Source organism: Panthera leo, chromosome B3, assembly GCF_018350215.1.
Source record: "Panthera leo isolate Ple1 chromosome B3, P.leo_Ple1_pat1.1, whole genome shotgun sequence".
Taxonomy (NCBI): Eukaryota; Metazoa; Chordata; class Mammalia; order Carnivora; family Felidae; genus Panthera; species Panthera leo.
In genome coordinates, this window is record NC_056684.1 from 134,585,188 (window position 1) to 134,606,222 (window position 21,035).

A 21,035-nucleotide genomic window follows, 5' to 3' on the forward strand; every position below is an offset into this window, starting at 1 on the left:
TATTTGAGGTGATATAAAATATTTCTCTTCTTCAACTTTGTTATAGCCATTTAAATGGATGTTCCCTGGAAATGCTAAGCAGACCCTCCCTGCTTATCACAGATTCATTTAATGCTACGTATGTGCAGCCTCGGAGGAAACAGAGAGACGAACAACTTCTGAGTATGTATTACCTAATGTCCTCTGTGGAAGTGCATGGTAGTGTGAAATACTGTTTTTTCTATTTTGTTTAACACTTTTCTTGTCATATGAGCTTGGTTAACTCTAGTATTTTTGAAAAAATATTATGTGATGTTATCATTATTTTGTACAAAAAGATGCTTTAGTTCCTTTGAATTTAGCTTTTGTGAGATAGTTATAAAGATTGACCTCTCCCTGCCCTTCAGCACATAGCTAGCTCTATTTGGCACTCACTGGTATGTGTCTGGGGAATGCCAGAATGTATAAAGAGCTCACAGAAATCATTTAGAAAAACATTTACACTCTAAAAAAATGAACCCAGGAGATACACGAGGGTGGAAATAGTCCACTGATTTTGGTGTTGGGTGTCTTACATTCTAGTAGTCTTGGTTCTAAAGAGGAGCCTCCGGACCATCCCTGGTTGCTTCTGATTTGGCTCTAGCTGCTTTACCTTTTATTCTTTTTTTATAAGCTGCATGAGATTTCAACAAGAAAAATGGATTCTGCTTTTACACGTTTGAAACCACTGCTTTCATCTCTCTATTTAAAAAGCGTAACTTGTGGGGGCACCTGGGTGGCTCAGTCGATTGGGCATCTGACTCTTGACCTCTGCTCAGGTCTTGATCTCAGGGTTGTGAGTTCAGGCCCCGTGTTGGGCTCCATGCCCTACTTAAACACATAATCTGTGTCCTATGTTTTAGTCACCTATTCAAGTCTTATGTCTTTTTGTTTGTTTTTGCGAGAGTTTGTTTTTACCAAATATTTCAAAGTGGATTTCCATGCTCTAGATTAAAGTCTAAACATAAAGTATAAATGTGTGCATGTGTGTGTATATATTTGGGAATCATTTATAACAAAATTATAAATAATTGACCCCAGTGTAGTGTACGAATGTCATTTTATTTCTTTTTAAAAATTTTTTTTTAAGTTTATTTATTTTGAGAGAGAGAGAGAGAGAGAGAGCACACAAGCAGGGGAGAGGCAGAGAGAGAGAATCCCAAGCAGGATCTGCACCACCAGTGCAGAGCCTGACATGGGGCTCGAACTCACGAACCGTGAGATTGTGACCTGAGGCAAAGTCTGACTCTTTTTTTTTTTTTTAATTCTTTTTTTAAATGTTTATTTAGTTTTTTTTTAATTTTTATTTATTTATTTAAAAAAATTTTTTTTTTTTAACGTTTATTTTTGAGACAGAGAGAGACACAGCATGAACAGGGGAGGGGCAGAGAGAGAGGGAGACACAGAATCGGATGCAGGCTCCAGGCTCTGAGCAGTCAGCACAGAGCACGATGCAGGGCTCGAACCCACGGACCGCGAGATCGTGACCTGAGCCGAAGTCGGACGCTCAACCGACTGAGCCACCCAGGCGCCCCAAACGTTTATTTAGTTTTGAGACAGAGAGAGACAGAGCATGAATGGGGGGAGGGTCAGAGAGAGAGGGAGACACAGAATTTGAAACAGGTTCCAGGCTCTGAGCTGTCAGCACAGAGCCCGATGCAGGGCTCGAACTCATGGACTGCAAGATCATGACCTAAGTCGGATGCTTAACCAACTGAGCCACCCATGCGCCCCCAAAGTCTGACTGTTAACTGACTGAGCCACTCAGACACCCCTTGAATGTCATTGTTCATGTGTACTCTCGGTGGAGAGGGTTGGGGACCACTGATTTACAGTTTTTTCAGTGAAAAAAAGTAGAGTTAATGGCAATGTCCTTCACTCCTATGAGGATACAGTCACAGGATGTACAAAAAAGTAGTTGTAATAACGTGAATGGAATTTTAATTTTGCACTTGGCCTGAGTGCTCATTTATAACTTATAGTCTTTATACTAAAAACGTGGAGATGAAGTCATCTTCAATTTTGTAGCAAGGTATTGTTATGCTTGCTACAGAATGTATATTCTTGTTTTCTAGCAAATGTCCTGGAAACGCTTCGAGGTGATGGAAATGTGTTAATAGCAGTGGACACCGCGGGCAGAGTTTTGGAACTTGCTCAACTCCTTGATCAGATCTGGAGAACTAAAGATGCAGGGCTAGGTGTCTACTCACTGGCACTCCTGAATAATGTCAGCTACAATGTGGTGGAGTTTTCGAAGTCCCAGGTTTGTTTCCATCTTGTCCTTTGTAATAAAGAAGGTTGCTACAGAAATTGGGCTTATGGAAAGCAATGTTTTAGTTGTCCTTTGGATTTTATTTTTCTGTGAAAGAGGTTGATGATGATGGTGGTGATAATGGTACTAAAAGCTAAAAAAGAACCACTTGTACTGTGTGTTCATGTGGAATATTTCATGTAATCCTCATGTACCCTGTGAAGTAGCTTCTGTTTTTGTCCCCATCTTACCGATTGGGTAAGTTGTTTCTCCTCTAATGCGTGGTATCACATTCTGTAAAATGGGGACACATACCTCCTAGGATATAAATGGTAGAATCCATTTTTCCCTTTCTGAATGAACTCTTTCCCTTGAAGTAGAAATTTTGGGTAAGAGATTTATTTAGAACTTGTACTCTGCTTTCTCAGTAAGATTTAAGGTGACGTGTAACTGAGATATAATGCAGAATTGGATTTTTAGGGATGAACTGTGGGGTGGGAGGATGTCGTCGTGGGGGACAGAGCAGAAAATAAGCTGCTCATCAAAACGGTTCAAGTTTAAGCAACCACTGGTGGGAAAGACTTAAAAAAAGGCAGAATGTGAACTCTTCGGCTTTGTAGAAGACACTGAAGTTACATTCTAGTATTCTCTACTTCTTGTCATCCTTTCCCCCCATACCAGGTAGAATGGATGAGTGACAAATTGATGAGATGTTTTGAAGACAAAAGAAATAATCCATTTCAGTTCCGCCACCTCTCTCTGTGCCACGGTCTTTCTGACCTGGCCCGGGTACCGAGCCCTAAAGTGGTGCTTGCCAGCCAGCCCGACCTGGAATGTGGATTTTCAAGGGATCTCTTTATTCAGTGGTGTCAGGACCCTAAAAACTCAATCATTCTAACCTACAGAACTACTCCTGGGACTTTAGCACGTTTCCTAATTGATAATCCTTCCGAAAAAATTACAGAAATAGAGGTAAGCGCTTGTATGTGAACTTTTGTCGTAAAACCGTTTGGGGGACACGTTATGCACGATGCTTATAAAAATCAGTGACCAGAAATTAAGCTTGAAGTTGTTTCCAGATTTTTATGAGTTGAGAGCCTTTCCCAGCACAAATTTCAGAGCTCCTTAATTGGAAATTGTCATTCTTTAACCCTTCGGTGGTATCCTCTGGAACCGTGCCCAGAAGGTAGCACATACGCTGTGTTTTTAATCCCTCTGAAAAAAGTTCTGTCCGCATCCTTTCCCTAATTGAAATTGAAATCTGGCCGTTTCCTAACATGCTCCTTTGCCTGTGGGCCTCCCAAGTAGGTGCTCTTTGTTTCTCTTTCACGCCTTATGCGCTTTGGGTGGGGTAGGTGTCCTTTTGCAGCTTTCAAGCCATTTGTCTTCCCTCTGGATTATGCCATCAGGCTTGACAGTATACTGACCCCTTCTGACATTTCCTGATCTCTTGGTCATTCTCTGTTACTCATTGGTGGCTTTAACCTGGGCCACAGTCTTCCTGTCCTCTCACTCAGGACTGCCTTCTTGATGACTCTAGCTTGTACTCTGTGTGTGATCGTATGTGTGATCTGTCCTAGTCCTTGGCCCTCTCAGTTCCTTGACACCTTGTTTCTTAATGATCTTTTCCTCCAATCCACCTTAGCCATCCCTTCCCACAACCATGCTGTCTACTCTTGTGGTCATACCCTTTACCTTGTTATGGGTTATCTTTAAAGATCTCTACCTCAAGCATCCCACTCTGATCTTACAGCTGACTTGCTCTAATACTCCATGCCAGCAATTTTGTGGTCCCACTGGGACTTTCAGTTTGTGAACCTTTTGCCACTTTGACTATCCATTGCTCCAGCTTCTAGTTAATGCTCCATTGTTACTTTAGAAACACCTTAAACTCTGTTAGCCTCCTGTTTATTGTAATCACCTGGCAAAGCTGTGACTCTGGTTAAACACTTTGCTTGGCCATGCCTCTACCCAGGCAACCTTATGTTTGTTACTAGTGTTAATGCACCACTGGGTGGATAGGTTTCCCTTCACATTCATGACCTCACATCTCAGACCGACACTTAACCACCAGCCCAGCATGTTGTAGGATATTCCTTGTCCTACTCCAGTAAGATAGCTTCGCACCTTCTTTCTCCCCAAATATCCCACAGCCCCTCTCAGCCCTCACTCATAGCACAGGAACTTGTTTCAAACTTAGCTAAGAAGTAGAAGCAGACAAGAGTCCCTTATCTTCTCCCTACTAAATAGCCTAACTTGTTTCTGTATCTGCACTTGCTGCTTTATCTCCTGTTATGAGAGCAAGACAATTGGCCGAATGACCAAAGGCTATTTTGCTTCATCACCAACTCATCACATCTATCAGTTTTCCAAAACTAGTATCATTAGCTATAAAGTTTATAGCAGTTGATACTGAATGGGTTGATAACTGCCAAAGCTGTGCAGTGTTTTAGATGACACTTTATTTTTCCTTCCTAGGAACCGTTTTAAGGAATGTTTAGTTTGATAAAAGCTGAGTGATAAGGGTACCTTAGTCTTTAACTCTACTTAAGAAAGTACGAAAATAGTAACGAAAATCTCATATACATTCACTATCAATACGGAATCGGTGAGGAAGGAGTCAGAACAAGCAAATCAAAGTACACACTGTCCTTTGGGTTATTGAATAGCTTAGAAACACAAAGGTTTTTAAAAAAAAGTTTAAAAGGGCTCAGAAATACTTGAAATAGTTTCTTCAGATAAGAAACCCTGAATCTGAAAATAATAATTACTAGAAATTCAATTAAGGCTGATATGCCATTTGAGGAGTTAATAAAAATATTAAAAGTGGTTTGAGTTTGGAAAACGTAGAAGGGGACATTTGGAGCTGTAACGTGAAATGTTAGGTTTTTGACTTTTTAGTAAGGGGTACTAATGCTCAGGCTTCTTTCCTTTCTCCCCTTGTAGGACTGTTTCTTCTCTCTCTGTTTCCTGTTAGTTTTCCCCTCTACTTGGGCATATCCGAAACACTTACTGTTCTTCCTGCCCCCAGTCCCACACTTACTCTTTTCTGAGTCTTTCCCATCTCAGCATAATAGCACTTTCCACATATTGACTCTTGCCAGAAAAGTACAGATTTTTTAAATGTCCACTGGTGTACAACATAATGTTAAGGGTGTGTGTGTTCTCTCGCCTGTACCCAGACCAAGAAACATATCACCAGTACCCAGACGTTCCCTTCCTGATCCTTCCTGTCCCCTCCCCAGGGCAACCACTATCTTTTTTTTTTTTTTTATTTATTTTATTTTTTTTAACGTTTATTTATTTTTGAGACAGAGAGAGACAGAGCATGAACGGGGGAGGGGCAGAGAGAGGGAGACATAGAATCGGAAGCAGGCTCCAGGCTCTGAGCCATTGGCCCAGAGCCCGGTGCGGGGCTCTAACTCACAGAGTGTGAGATCGTGACCTGAGCTGAAGTCGGACGCTTAACCGACTGAGCCACCCAGGCGCCCCAAGCAACCACTATCTTGACTTCTGATGCATAGATGAGTATATTATAAACATTCAGATGTTTTTGAATAATTTAATTCATTTTAATAACTCCATAATAATGCAGGCGTATATATGTACTGTGATTATTGAATCTGGCGGTTCTCAAAAGTATGGTGTGAGGACTCCTGGGAGGGGGGCCTGAGATCCTTTCAGGGAGTCCCCAAGGTCAAAGCCACTTCTCATAGTAATGGTAAGATGCTATTTGCCTTTTCACTGTGCCTACATTTAATGTTGCCGAGTGAAAACGGTGGCGGGAAAGGTGCTGGTGCCGTAGCATAAACTCAGGCAGTGGCGCCAGACGACAGCAGTCACCGCATTTCATGTTGCCACACGCCCGAAGTTCCAAAGAAGAGTCCGTTTCACTTAAGAATGGCCTCGATGAAGCAGTAAAAGTCATGAATTGTATTAAATCCTTTCAGTAAAAGGTTTTTAAAGCTCTGGGTGGCAGGCTGGGAAGTGTGCCTAAAGCAGGTATGCCGCACGCTGATACGTGATGTTTGTCTCGAAGAAAGCCAGTTGGGGAACTGAGTTGTGAGTTACACTGGCCGCTTTCTTCTTGGAACGCCATTTTTTCCTTGAAATAATGACACAGCTCTTCAGACTTGGGTATCCTGGCAGAGATGAGCGAGGTGAGCTTGTCACTCTGAGGAAAATAATTGACAGCGTTTGTTGCCTAAATCCAATAAAATTCAAACTTTCAAGTGAAAATTAGAATTTTGGAAAGCTGTGCTCATCACCAGGAGATGGACAACGTAAACTTAGAAGGCTTTGCTGATGGGGTTGGTAGTGATATTTGCAAACGTGAGGTTTAAAATATTGTCAAGGTTTATAAGATTCCTGTAACTTGGTGAACCGTATTTTGCAAATAACTAAAGCTTGTAGGTACAAAATAGCACACAAATAAAAGATCCATTCAAAGTGCAAGATAAATCAATCACTTTTAATATGTAACACTATAAAAAGTTATCGGTATCTTTCAGATTCCACATTACGCCTAATTTTTAAGAAAACAACCAGCGTTTTGAGGTTCCTGGGTGGCTCAGTTGGTTAAGCATCTTACTTCAGCTCAGGTCATGATCTCGTGGTTTGTGAGTTCCAGCCCCGATTTGGGCTTTGTGCTGACAGCTCAGAGCCTGGAGCCTGCTTCGGATTCTGTGTCTCCCTCTGTCTCTGCCCCTCCCCCATTCGTGCTGTGTCTTTTTCTCTCAAAAATAAACATTAAAAAAATTTTTTTGAAAACCTTTTTTTTTTAAAAAAAATGTTTATTTATTTTTGAGAGAGAGATAGAGGGTGCATGCACGAGTTGAGGAGGGACAGAGAGAGAGAGGGAGAGAGAGAATCCCAGGCAGGCTCCATGCTGTCCTTGCAGAGCCCAACATGGGGTTTGATCCCATGAACCAGGAGATTGTGACCTGAGCCGAAATCAAGAGGCGGATGCTAACCGACTGAGCCACCCAGATGCAGTGTTAGAATTTTAACGTAACATCAAAGAATATTCATGGAAACACTATTTAAATATATTTCCCTTTTCCAACTATACATCTGTGTGAGGCTGCATTTTCTTCATATGCTTTAACCAAAACAACATATTGCAAGAGAATGAATTCAGCAGATGTGAGCATCCAGCTGTCTTATATTGGGCTACAAAATAAAGAGACTTGTAAAAATGTAAAATAATGCCATACTTTTTACTAATTTTTTTGTGCGGCCGGGGGTGGGTGGGGGTCTTTGGAAAGTGTAATTATCTCTTGTAAAAATATGCTGTTAACGTGTAATGATTTTATTACTTTTTAGTGAAAAGATGAATATTTTAAAATTTTCTCACTTTTAATTTCTGATTTGGTAGACATTAATAAGTGTAATCTACCAAAAACCAAAAAACAACAGCAAAATGTCTTTGGGGTTCTCAGTAATTTTTAAGAGTCTGAGGCAAATCCTGAGATCAAAAAGTTTGAGAGACTTACGTATGTAATCATCCTATGCTGATGGATTTTAAAGTTGAGTCTGGTTTTTTACCATTCCAAACATTGCTGCAATGTGCTTTTTTTCTCACGCTTGTGATTGTTTCAGTAAGATAAATTCCTAGAAGTGTTATGTCAAATGACAAACACATTTTTATGTTTAGACATTGGCAGATTGCCTTCTAACATAGTTTATCTAACTTTTCCTGTAATAGTGGGTGAAGGTGCCCTTTTCCCACATAGTAATTAGCACTAATAGATTTAAGGTCTAATAGGTTTAAAAATGGTAGTGTGCATTTCTTAAAATTTTGCATTTTTCAGAAATCATTAGTGAAATTAGACATCTTTTCATAGCTATTTTTCTTATTTTGTCAATGGCTTGTATATGGATTTGTCCTTTTTTTGACATGTTGATCATCTTAACTGATTTGGAAGAGCTGTTAGGAAAAAGAACTTCTGATAGTCATGTAGTGCTGCAAATAATTTTCTCAGTTCCTTATAATTTTATGAGATTTTAAATGTCAGTGAGGTTTTTTTTTTCATGTTGCTGTATTTATTTTTTCCTTTATGGCTATTGGGTTTTATGTCTTGTGTAGGCCTATATCAAAATTATAAAAATATTATCTATATTTTTTTCCGATTGGTGATTTAAAAAAAAATTTTTTTTTTTTTACATTTATTTTTGAGAGACAGAGATAGACAGAGCACAAGTGAGGGGGGGCAGAGAGAGAAGGAGACACAGAATCCAAAGCAGGTTCCAGGCTCTGAGCTGTCAGCACAGAGCCCGACGCGGGGCTTGAACCCACAAACCGCGAGATCATGACCTGAGCTGAAGTCAGGCACTCAACCGACTGAGCCACCCAGGCGTCCCCCCGATTGGTGATTTTTAACTAGTTTAAATTAAACCCATCCTAGAAATGTAACAGCTCAATTTTAGTACTAATCTGAATAGGATCTGTCATCGCATGTAATGGAAACTTGAATGGTTTCAAATGCAAGATGATAAATTTACAGATATACTGTGTCTCACACCCCACTGTCTGAACCCCCTTGTAACGGTATTTCCTTTTGTTTGCTATTTTTCTTCAGTTAAGGAAGCGTGTGAAGCTTGAAGGGAAAGAACTTGAAGAATACTTAGAAAAAGAGAAATTAAAGAAAGAAGCTGCGAAAAAACTTGAGCAGTCCAAAGAGTGAGTTGTTTTCAAACAAATTAAAAGCTTATGGTTAATTGTATATAACTTAAGAACTTATTTCTAAGATAAATTTTAATTGAAAATATTTAAATTTTATGTCGACTTTGTTACTTTTGTTACATCTTTAAATGGTGCTAGAATGCCAGGTGCTTTCAGTGCTAATTTTTTGTTTTGTTTTTAAAAAAAATCGAGGCACCAGGGTGGCTCTTGATTTCACCTCAGGTCATGATCTCATGGTTGTGAGTTGGAGCCCCGTGTCAGGCTCCACGCTGACCCTGCCAAGCCTGCTTGGGATTCTCTCTCTTTCCCTCCCTCACCACCCCCCCCCCCCCCCATGCTTACACCCGCTCTCTCAAAAAAACACAGTTAAAAAAGAAAAAATCAGTTTTAGTTTTTAAAGAGCTTTTTTTTTTTTTTTTAAATTTGAGAAAGAGAGCAAGCATGAGCAGGGGAGGGGCAGAGGAAGAGAGAGAATCTTAAGCAGTGCTCCACACTCAGCCTGGAGCCCAATTCAAGGCTCAGTGTCATGACCCTGGGATCATGACCTGCGCCAAACTCAAGAGTCGGATACTCAACCAGCTGAGCTACCCAGGTGCCCCTAAAGAGATTTTTTAAATGACTTATATTGCTCACATATTTCTCTTTTTAAAAAAAAATTTTTTAATGTTTCTTTTATTTTTGAGAGAAAGAGAGTGTGAAGGGGAGAGGGACAGAGAGAGAGGGAGACACAGAATCAGAAGCAGGCTCCAGGCTCCGAGCCGTCAGCACAGAGCCCGACGCAGGGCCCGAACTCATGAACCATGAGATCATCATCTGAGCTGAAGTCAGATGCTCAACCGACTGAGCCACGCAGGCGCCCCATATTGTTCACATATTTCTAATTTCTTGTTCCTCCCTTGTATAGACATATTACCCCATTGTACATCTTTCCTTCTCCCTGATTTTTGTTTCATGGACTGCTGCATATCTGCAGGCAATAAGTTCCATCAGATTTTTCTGGGTTGGTTTTTTTTTTTTTTTTATTTTATATTTATATTTGAATGATACTTTTACTGGGAATGTGAATTAGCAATTTACAGACTTCATTCCATTGTTTCTGGCAGGCAGTTTCAGACAATGCTGTCATTGTTCCCTTTGTTCCTCTGTATTGTGTATGTGTGTTTTTCTCCGTTGATTATGATCTTTCTACCTTAGTGTGACTATGTTATTTAAAAAAATTTTTTTAATTGCATGTAGTTGATGCTTTCAGTGCTAGTATTAATGAGTATTTATTAACTGGCAGTTAATGTTTTACAAACTATCAATCCAATAATATTATCATTGAATTAATTAAATAATAATTTTCTAAACATTAATTCAAAATCTTTTGGGGACTTTATGACCTTCCTCTGTTCCACAATCCTCTTAGGGCAGACATCGATTCTAGTGATGAGAGTGACGTTGAGGAAGATATTGACCAGCCCTCAGCTCATAAAACCAAGCATGACCTGATGATGAAAGGTGAAGGTAGTCGTAAAGGAAGTTTCTTCAAACAGGCTAAAAAGTCTTATCCTATGTTTCCTGCACCAGAAGAAAGAATTAAATGGGATGAATATGGAGAAATTATCAAGTACGTGAATAAGTTTTTTTTTTCTTCTAGATTAGACTGTTTGGTGTATAACTCTCTGTATCATTAGAACTCGATAAATTTGGCCTTTCTGGTCATATCATGTGCTTTGATAGTTTCTCAGTACTCCACAGAGGATTTGAAACATAAAATAGATGAAACATAAAATAGTTTGAAACATAAAAATGGAAAGGATGAGGAACATCTAGAGAATAAATATATATGTATTTTAAAGTTTGAGAGAGTGAAAGAGAGCATGCACACGTGAGCATGAGAGTGCATGCAAGTGGGGGAGGGACAGAGAGAGAGAGAATCCCGAGGGATCTCAGCACAGAGCCTGACAGGGGGCTTGAACTCATGAACTGTGAGATCATGACCTGAGCCGAAATCAAGAGTCAGGTGCTTAACCAACTGAGCTACCCAGTTGCCCCTAGAGAATTAATATTAAAGGCAAACCGTCAGGTTTATTACTTAGGTATGTGAAAGGTTCAAAAAGGTGACCAAAATCCCTCCCCCGCCCCTTAAAAAGAAAGGGTAAGGGACATGCATTGGAGAAAGACATAGGATAGGGAGAATTTTTGATAGATTGTGATGTGTGAAGTTTGGGAAATGGGTTACATCTCAAGCAGTGTTGTACACATTTTAGTTCCAAGAGGGATGTGAGATAGCATGGGTGGAATCATGGGAAGTCTACCAAATTTACAGCCACTACTGGAAGACAACTGAAATTACGTGTTCAAATCCAGGTTTGAAAACACTGCTATCCTGTGTAAAGGTCCCTCATGGTTCCCATTGCTCTGCAGGCAAATGTCAAATGCCTTAGCATGACGCATGGTGTCTTTCATAATCTGGTTTCTCCCGACTTTTCTGTTATGTTTCTGTATATTTCTGTCATGCCGTTGAGCATTCTCTGCTGTCGTGGTACCAGCCTTCTCCGTTTCCTTCTGCTCGGCTTCTCCACGTCGTGCTCTTGCACATGCTCCTCCCTCAGCTTTGTTCCATCTTCCCGTCCCAGGTCTCCAGGCGGTTGAATCTGGCCTTACAAATTTCTGGAAGCCTTTCCTGTTTCTTCCTTGCCACCCCAGTACAGTCTAGGTCCCTCCCTGGTGCCTTCTTTGTACTTCCCGTAATGCTCTCTTAAGCATATAGTGGGTTCTAGGTCATTCTTGGACTTACTTAGGAAAATCCCCCTGTCTACTTGGTCCTCTAAAATAGTGGAGAGGAAAAATAACAATCTAAATAACATTGGTGAGTTTGTTTACCATTCTACTTATTCTACTTAGTTAGTGTCCAATATTCAGTTTTCAATTTCCTTATCTGAAAAGTGGGGATAAGAATGATATGAGATTGTGTTTTTAAGGCAGCTAGCATAGAATCTGACTTGTGACTCATGACTCCTAGTGAGCGTGCTCTAAGTGGTTGCTGCTGCTATTGTTATTATGTGGATTATAGGTGGAGAAGTTGGACTCCAGGGTCTGAGAAGCTCCTATAGCAGTCTAGGTGTTAGGCAACAGAGGCCTGGATTCTCAGGAGAGGGAGCAGATTTGGGGGGTGGGGCGTAGACAATTTCAGGGGGTTAGAGAGAACATTTTTAAGTTTGTTTTTAAATTTGAACATACAACTCTCTCTGGTACGGGAAGTAAACATGGGAAGCTAGATGCGTTCGTGCTTTGTTGAAATAAAGGCAAAGGCTTTTGGGGGAGCTCATGATTTTGTATCTCAGTCTTCTTGGTAATGTGCCAGTGGGGAGTCATCTTTGGGCAGGGATAGAATAACTGGGGCTCTAAAGGAAATCAAAAGAGGCCTGAGATTTATAAGAAGTGGGACTTGGGAAGAGAAACCACAGACACAGAAAAAGAATGATCGAAATAAATGCAAGGCCAGGTTGTAATAGTACTTTTGATAACCATGAAGCTCTCCTAATGGTCTATCTAGGACTCTTTACTAGCCCAACAGCACGCTCTGACGATCATTCCTCAGTGGTCAGGAAAAACACAATAGATGCAGTCATTTGGTAATCGATACTACAAAGTTGCATTAGCTTTGGATCAATTGTGTATTGAAATCTTGAGATATGTGAGGAGCCTAAAACTCAATGCCATTTACTAAGTACATATATTATCTAATATTAGCTTGCTTGTTAGTGCTCTAATTAGAGACTTATATAATTTAGACCAGAGGATTTCTTAGTGCCAGAACTTCAAGCAACTGAAGAAGAGAAAAGCAAATTGGAATCTGGCTTGACAAATGGAGATGAACCCATGGATCAGGATCTATCTGATGTTCCCACTAAGTGTATTTCTACAACAGAGTCTATTGAAATAAAGTAAGTGCTTTTTGTCGCGTTTTGAAACTAGGTTACAAGATAAAATTTCAAGAACTTGAATTATATAATTTACATTGTTTCAAATGTGAAATTTCTGAATATCCTCTAGTAAGTTGTTGCTTTTAAAATTTAATTTTTTTTTTCCCTGCAAAGGTCTGTGAAGCATGGTGGCATTTTGTTTTCATTAATGGTATTTGAAAGCCAATGCAATTGAATTGGTATTGAGGTAGGGGTTTAACATTAAACTGTACATTTATATGAAGAAACATTCTGGACTTTTTAGTAAGTCTAGTAGCACATGTTTAATTTTTCTAAGTGTTTGTTTCGTAAAATATACTCCTTGACTTAAACATTTCTAGTGCCATGATGTCTGAAAAATGTTATTATAATCTGAAGTGGTTAATATACCTTTTTCCTTTTCTATTTGGTACAGTTAGTAACACCAGTAATTCATCATTTTGGATTTTTCTTTAAGTCTTTAGATAGCAAAGCAGTTTATCTGTCCAGTGATATTTAGCATATATTATGGGCTATGGTTGTTATCTACATAATGCATATTAACAGTGTCACAAAATTCTCTGCAGAATGGCTGTATATCAGTTTATACTTTCACTAGCAGAGCAGAAGGCTTCTTTCAACCCTGTTTCCTTACCAACATTGGGCATTATTGAACTCTTTAACATTTTCCAGCCCAATAGGTATAGAGTAATAACGTATCACTACTGTTTAAGTTTGTCTTACAGTGATTATTAGTTTGATTATCTTCTTCAAATGCTTGGGACCTTTTTTGTTTTCTTGTCTATGAAGTCCCATGTTTATGGCCCTCATGTCTTTTTCTCTAGGGGTTGTTGGCCTTATGTTACTGATGTGCAGGGGTTCGTTGTACATCTTGGATGTTACCCCTGCTTGGTTTCGGACAATGCAGATAGCCTCTCCCATTCTGTTATCTGTTTATATGAGTGGTCCAGGGTCTACCTTGTTTAAAAAAAAAAAATCTTTAATTTTGATGTAATGAAATAATAAAATAAAATATTTTCATTATGGTGTTCGGAATTGTATATGATGAAGTCCCTCCCTGTCCCTGGTCATAAACATAATTCTTACATTTTATTCTATTGAATTTAAATCTTCACATTTTTCTTTTATGGCTTCAACTCATCTGCTGTTGTTTGTGGCATTAGGTCAGCAATCGGTTTTATTTTTCTTTATATAGTGAGCCACTTTTTCTAATAATACCTACTGAAAAATCCATAACCCTTCCCCCTCACATATTAACACTGTAACATGTGTATTCCTCAAATCCTCATTTTATGTATTGTATACATTTCTTTCCTGATTATAAAAGCCATTAATAACTTGGTTTTAAAATTATCAGAAAAACAAGCTTGGATAATTCTGTCTAATTACAGAGCTAGGGTTACTTACATAGACTATGAAGGACGCTCTGATGGAGATTCCATTAAAAAGATCATTAATCAGATGAAACCACGACAGTTGATCATTGTCCACGGACCACCAGAGGCCAGTCAAGATCTTGCCGAGTGCTGCCGTGCATTTGGTGGGAAAGATATTAAGGTGTACATGCCAAAGCTACACGAAACAGTTGATGCCACTAGTGAAACTCACATCTACCAGGTAAGTGTGCTGGCACCCGAGCCATGTGAAATAAATACATTATTGTTGCAGATTAGGACAGGTACATTAGGAGTACAGGGGTGAGTGAGATAGACGTGGTCCCCTGTTTTAGGAGGTCTTCTAGTCTTTAAGGTGTTAGGGGCTTATAACAAGGGAAGGGCATTTATCACATTGTTATGCCTCTGATAGAGAAAGTACAGGATGTTGTGAATAAAGAGGGAGACACTGCCCCAGATTTGGAGGTTTAGAAAAGATTTTCCAGAGGAAGTGATAACTAAGCTGAATCCTAACATGTTTTGATGGGTTGTCAGGGTAATATAGAGAAGGGAAAGAGAGAGAAAGGGTATTCCAGGCAGAGGGAACATTTGCAAAAGTATAGAGGTGACGGGAATGGGGAGTATTCAAGAATTCGAAAGTTTTATAAAAATTCACTGATGTCAAGGTTCTATTCGTACTTGAAAAAAATGGAAGCAGATACAAAAACAAAAAAAAACAAAAAAACAAAAAAACGAGAATAGCACAGAGGAGAGATTAGCTTTTTTCTGGTAGCAGGAGTTGGTGTCAGTTAAAGCAGGGATGATGTCTAGATTTAGTTGGAAAAAATGGATTGGAATTCACCAGGCAGAAAAGTTACTCTGGACAAAACAAGAGGAAGCAGCAGTCCAAGAATATGGATGTGTGAGGTTCATGGTAATGGAGGAAACAGAAGTAATTCAGTGTTCTTGAAGCAGCAGCAAGGGCTGATGGGTGAGACTTGTCAGTGGTTCTCAACCTTGGCCACACATGAGAACCATCTAGGGAGCTTTGGGGGTGTTAGGGGGACTCAGTGCTCTGGTTTTAGTCTCATCAGTTATGTTAGAATCACTGGAGGTGGGACCCTGGCATTAACACGTATTTTAAGAAATTGTCATGTGGTCCTAGTGTGCAGTCAGGGGCCTAGTGTGTCTTCTTTGGAAAGTGGACAGGGGTCTTAATGATCTCATGGGTCACTAGGTCCTTACCAGTCACGGTGAAGATCAGGTGAGTGAAAGATTTTTGAATCTTAACACACATTACCAGAGTCAGGAAATAATTATAACAGGTTATATTTTGTTGTTAATTTATACTCTGAGGATTTTATGTGTCTCCCTCCCCTTTGCATGATGTGTAGGTGAGATTGAAAGACTCACTTGTCAGCTCCCTTCAGTTTTGTAAGGCAAAAGATGCTGAATTAGCTTGGATAGATGGAGTCTTAGACATGAGAGTTTCCAAAGTGGACACAGGAGTTATCTTAGAAGAAGGAGAACTGAAGGATGATGGAGAAGACTCGGAAATGCAGGTGGACGCTCCTTCGGACTCCAGCGTTCTGGCACAACAGAAGGCCATGAAGAGCCTGTTTGGGGATGATGAAAAAGAAACGGGTGAAGAAAGTGAGATCATTCCGACTTTGGAGCCCTTACCCCCCCATGAGGTAACAAGCACGTCCCGCTTCGGCCTCTTCCTTGATTTGTCTCCCTTTGGATTGCGCTTTTATGTTTTTAACTCTTTACGATATGTGTCCAATGTAGGCTGATTTTGGAATTTTAAAATTAAGATGACTCAAGATATGGTTATGTGTTTGCACGCCTGAGCGTGTGTGTGTGTGTGTCCTAGACGGCAAGGGCTTGATAACAATTTAAAGGAAATGTTTAACAAATACTGTAAGATCCGTGATTGCTTCGTGACTGATTTTTTTCAGTATTTAAATTTTGTTTTGTTTTTTTTTTAAACGTTTATTTTTTATTTTGAGAGAGAGGGAGAGAGAGAATCCCAAGCAGGCTCTACGCTCAGTGCAGAGCCAGACATGGGGCTCGATCCCATGACCGTGAGACCTCAACCTGAACCTGACACTTCACCAGCTGGGCCACACAGGCGCCCCTCAGTATTTAAATTTTGGTTGTGAGGATTACGTCACATACCTGCTTCCGGTCAGGAGAGCTGTAGTTTTCTAAGACGGTGGAACTCCTGTACTCCTATTTTCGTGTGTTGTCAATTCCGCTGAAATCTCTTTTGGGTTCGATGTAGTTAGAAATCTTTTATTAAGTATGGCTATAATTTTAATCTAGTGTTTACGTGTTCTCAAGAGATAATCCAGTTAGCAGAGATCTCAGGTAATTAACTTACAGCGGTGTGAAAACTGTGTAGTAAGAGGCCCGTGTTCCTGCAGAGGCCTCTTTAGCCTTTCTGTGCAATAAAGAATAGAACATAGCCTCTGTTGTTGGACTCCCTTCTAGTAATGCTCTTGAGATTGGGGCAAGAACTCGAATCTTTTTACTGTGCTAACACTAGTGCTCATCAAGGCAATTTCCAAGTAGCAGTGTTAGGTTGAACCGCTTGTTTTTCTGAGTCCAAAGCCCCTGGCATACACTGCATTCGCCTCAAGGGAGAAGGGAAGGTGAGACTGGGGTCAGGGGAGAACTCTCCTCTGCACTAAATGAAGGAGGAGGATCTGGCAAATGAATTTTTTGGTTCAGTTCTGCCTCCTGGCACTCTCCTTGACCCCCTCAGGCAAGTGGGTGAGTGACGAACATAACTTTACCAGATGTCTCTCTGTTACTGTGAGGCATGACTAATAAAATCGATTGGGAAACATTCAGAAAATGTGAAGGGCTTTGTGATGTTAAGTAAAATAATGAGGGAAAATTCAGAATAACAACTTGGAATGGGACTTAACAGCCTTGATACGATCTGTCAAAGGTCTTCAGGGAAAAATAGAAAATATCTTAGAGATCATGTGTTAAATCTCACTTTATTCGGTACCACTGTGGTGGTAACACTGTGGTGTTTTATTTGAGGTTATTCTTTCCCCTTTAACCTTATCTAAGGTTCCTGGACACCAGTCAGTTTTTATGAACGAACCAAGACTGTCAGACTTCAAACAAGTTCTTTTACGGGAGGGGATTCAAGCTGAATTTGTAGGGGGCGTACTTGTTTGCAACAATCAAGTAGCAGTCCGCAGGGTAAGTGTGTTTTTAATAAGGGATGAATTGAAGAAATGCTGCCTTCTGATGTGTTGCCCTTTTGAATTCTGTAATTCTTGATTGGTAATTTCACAAACTGGAGATCCATAATTTATATTCATTATGAATGATGACCTTGAAGGCTTATAAAAGTGGCTCTCAAAGAAATAATATATAGTTTCATTGTAAATTTTTATTTGAATCCTCTGACATTTACATGTCTATGTAAAATTCATGACTTGAATGTTAGATCCATATTCTGTGAATCAGAGCAACCCATTTCCAGACCAATCATCAAATAATCTAATTAATATATTTTGGTTATTATATCTGCATATTAATGAATAGGAAATGTACTAAAGGTTTTTTTTTTTTTTTTTTTTTTAACTTTCTAGACGGAAACTGGCCGCATTGGATTAGAAGGCTGCCTTTGTCAAGATTTTTATAGGATAAGAGACCTTTTATATGAACAGTATGCCATTGTGTAAAGAACGTGATGTCAAGAAGTGTCTGTTTGACCTTTCTAAGAGAAAAGGGTTCTTATTCTAAGCTTTTGCTTTTTTGTTTTGTAACATACAAAAAAGAAATGCCAGAAAAATTTAACATGCATTAGATTTTTTAAAAATGTAAATAGAGTTCGTTTTGCTAATGGTCAAATGAGCATTCTACCTTTTGACTTTCAGAATGATAGAGATTCTAACAAGTGTGCAGGCCGGAGAGTTGAAGATGATTGGTTTCCTCTATAGACCCCTTATTCTAGAAGGGCTTTTTACTTGAATAAAACAATGCAACTTAGCAAACCAGCTCATGGCCTTAGAGAAACATGTTTGCATGAGCTCTTGCAAACAGTTTCTTACGTTTTCTGGAATGAAAAGTGAGAATTATTTAGAAAAGATGTGTGCTATATAAAAAAACTGATGAAACGGTTTTTTGAGGCCTATGTGTTTAAAAAACAAAAAACAAAGAGTGTACGCTCAGACTTTTCTTTGGAATTCTGATATGCAGTTGGGGCATATCTCCTTATCCCTGCCTATAGTTCCTGGGTATTCACTCTAGTCTGAGCTGGTACACATTTGGGTCAGGAATCAATTTTTATTTCTCCCATTTCCTGTTTTATCAAGATTTTGTTGTTCGGTATGAATTATAACAGCATCATTTGAATATATATAATGCAAAAGAAATCCTTGATGTATGCATTTAGATACATCTTAGCTCTCAGCTAGGTTACTTTATCGGAAACTGTTGAGTGCTCTGTTTTTAAGGAAACAAATGCTGAACCACCTATTTTTATAAGGTAATAGTATAATTTAATCAAAAGGTGTAAATGTTTTCATCTCTTAGGCTTGCTCCTTCCTAGGGTTGCTGAAGCAGTGGCTGGATTTTATAACCTTGCTACAAAAATAATACTGAAGTTGGATAAGGTCATCCTTTCTTGTGTTCCTGTCTTTCTTCGGGCTAGCAGCCCTCACGTAGTATAAACCACTTGTGTTTAAGAGTAAAAGCTGAATATATGCAATTCTCATTGAACTTAAAAATGAAAATCGTGTTGCCCGATTGTAATGTGTTGATGCTTTTTCAGTGCATAACTTGATCATGGCAGTCCTTGATCTTTACTTCCTAAGTATTTAAGCCCTCCTCTTCATACTTAGCGTTTTTAGAAGGATCATTCTTGTTTAACTTATATGGATCTATGTATAGTACCACCCAGTGATATCAGACTAGAATTAAAATTTCATTCAAAGCTTACAAAGAATTTACTGTGGATTATAGTGCTAACACAAAGTTATAGTTTTCTGATCCTGAAAACCAGATATGCGGAACAACATTACAGAAGATGATGGTGAAGAGTATGTTTTCTTTGTAGAGCTTTGAAAAATTTTCACTTAAGTTCTTGTTACTGAAGAGAGTAAGCCTAGAATCCTAGTTATATTCCAGGGGAAAAAAAGTCTGCATTCGTTACATGGCTTGAAGCATCTGGTTATACATATTACATTGCATTCCTGATATTGAAAAATTGTTTCTTGCTTTAGCCTTTTTATTGTCCTTTGAAAAGGAATTAAATTTTAAAGTACTGCTTGAAGATGGCTGTGCTAACTAATGTCATTGCAAGAGCAAGACTTTGACCTGTTTCTAGATGACAGTATTACTAAACTTTCTAAAATGAAGACATTTGTTCAGCCTTGGTTACTTAAGAAAAGTATAAATTTTAAAAAGGACTATAGATAAATCATGAACGCAGAGAACTTTTTCAGATCTTTGTTTAAAGGCAAAATAAATACAAGTGGACCATCAGCTTATATGTATAGATAATTTGGTTAAAAGAAATTTTATTGTAGCATTTGTTACAATGAGATTATAAATGTCAAGTTTCATTACAGTTTTTTTTTGTTTTGTTTTCATGAACCAGAAGGTGTTCTGAAACAGAAGTGCAGAGGTCAATTTTCTAACGAGGGCCTTTAAAAAAAAATTGAAATCTAATTCACGTACCATAAAATATACTCTTTTAAAGTATATAATTCATTGGCATTTAGTATATTTAGTGTTGTACAACCATTACCACTGGCTCATTCCAGAACATTCTCCTCTCCCTCAAAAGAAACTCTATACCCATTCCTTAGCAGTCACTTCCCATTTTTTCCTTCACCCTAGTCCTAGGCAACCATCAATCTCTTTCCTGCCTCTATGGTTTGCCTATTCTGAATATTTCATAAAAATGGTATCTTACAAAATGTGGCCTTTTGTGTCTGACTTCTTTCACTTAGTGTATTTTCAAGATTCATTGATACTGTAGCATGTATCAGCATTTTTTATATGGTTGAATAATATTCCATTGTGTGGGTACACCACATTTTGTTGATCCATTCATGAATTGGTGGACATTTGGGTGGTTTCTTCTTTTTGGCTATTATAAATAATGCTGCTCTAAGCATTCCTATACAAGTTTTTTGTGTGGAGATGTGTTTTCAGTTTTGGGGGGTAGATACCTAAAAGTAGAATTGCTAGGTAAATGATTGGTAACTCTTTTGAGAAACTGTCAGTTTTCGAAACTGTATTTCCAAACGATTTTCCAAAGTGCCTGTACTATTTAACATTCCTACCAGCAGGGTGTGAGGATTCCAATTCTACATCCTCAGCAACACTTCTTACTCACCTTATTTTTTGTTTTAATGATTCTAGGGTGTGTGAAGAGGTATCTCATTGTGGTTTCGATTTGCATTTCTTTAATGACTAATGATGTTGACTATCTTTTCTGTACTTATTGGCCACTTGTATGTCTTCTCTAGAGAAAGGTCTGTTCAGATTCTTTGTCTAGTTTTTAGTTGAGTTATTTCTTTTTTATTGTTGAGTTATAAGTTTTTAAATATAGTTTGGATACGAAATCCTTATCGGATTTGTGATTTGCAAACATTTGCTCCTATTCTCTTTTTCACTTTCTTGATTGTGTCCTTTTGAAGCACAAAATTTCTTATTTAATTTTGATGAATTGTGATTTATGTTTTTGTTTTTGTTTTTTTCCTTTTGGTTCCATGTACTGT

General features: G+C 38.8%; 1 protein-coding gene across 3 annotated transcripts in view; it reads left to right on the plus strand.

Moving 5' to 3' along the window:
- The window catches only part of CPSF2 (cleavage and polyadenylation specific factor 2), a 34,398-nt gene extending 14,430 nt beyond the window's left edge, over positions 1-19,968 (plus strand). For all 3 annotated transcript variants that reach the window (XM_042944127.1, XM_042944129.1, XM_042944126.1), the window contains exons 7-16: positions 47-162; positions 2,094-2,281; positions 2,951-3,241; positions 8,851-8,951; positions 10,363-10,563; positions 12,734-12,886; positions 14,296-14,521; positions 15,672-15,971; positions 17,365-17,499; positions 17,895-19,968. In XM_042944127.1, the coding sequence (XP_042800061.1) occupies positions 47-162; positions 2,094-2,281; positions 2,951-3,241; positions 8,851-8,951; positions 10,363-10,563; positions 12,734-12,886; positions 14,296-14,521; positions 15,672-15,971; positions 17,365-17,499; positions 17,895-17,987 (1,804 nt within the window). In that variant the 3' untranslated portion in view covers positions 17,988-19,968. The remainder of the gene's footprint in view (positions 1-46; positions 163-2,093; positions 2,282-2,950; positions 3,242-8,850; positions 8,952-10,362; positions 10,564-12,733; positions 12,887-14,295; positions 14,522-15,671; positions 15,972-17,364; positions 17,500-17,894) is intronic.
- Positions 19,969-21,035: the final 1,067 nt, after the last annotated feature.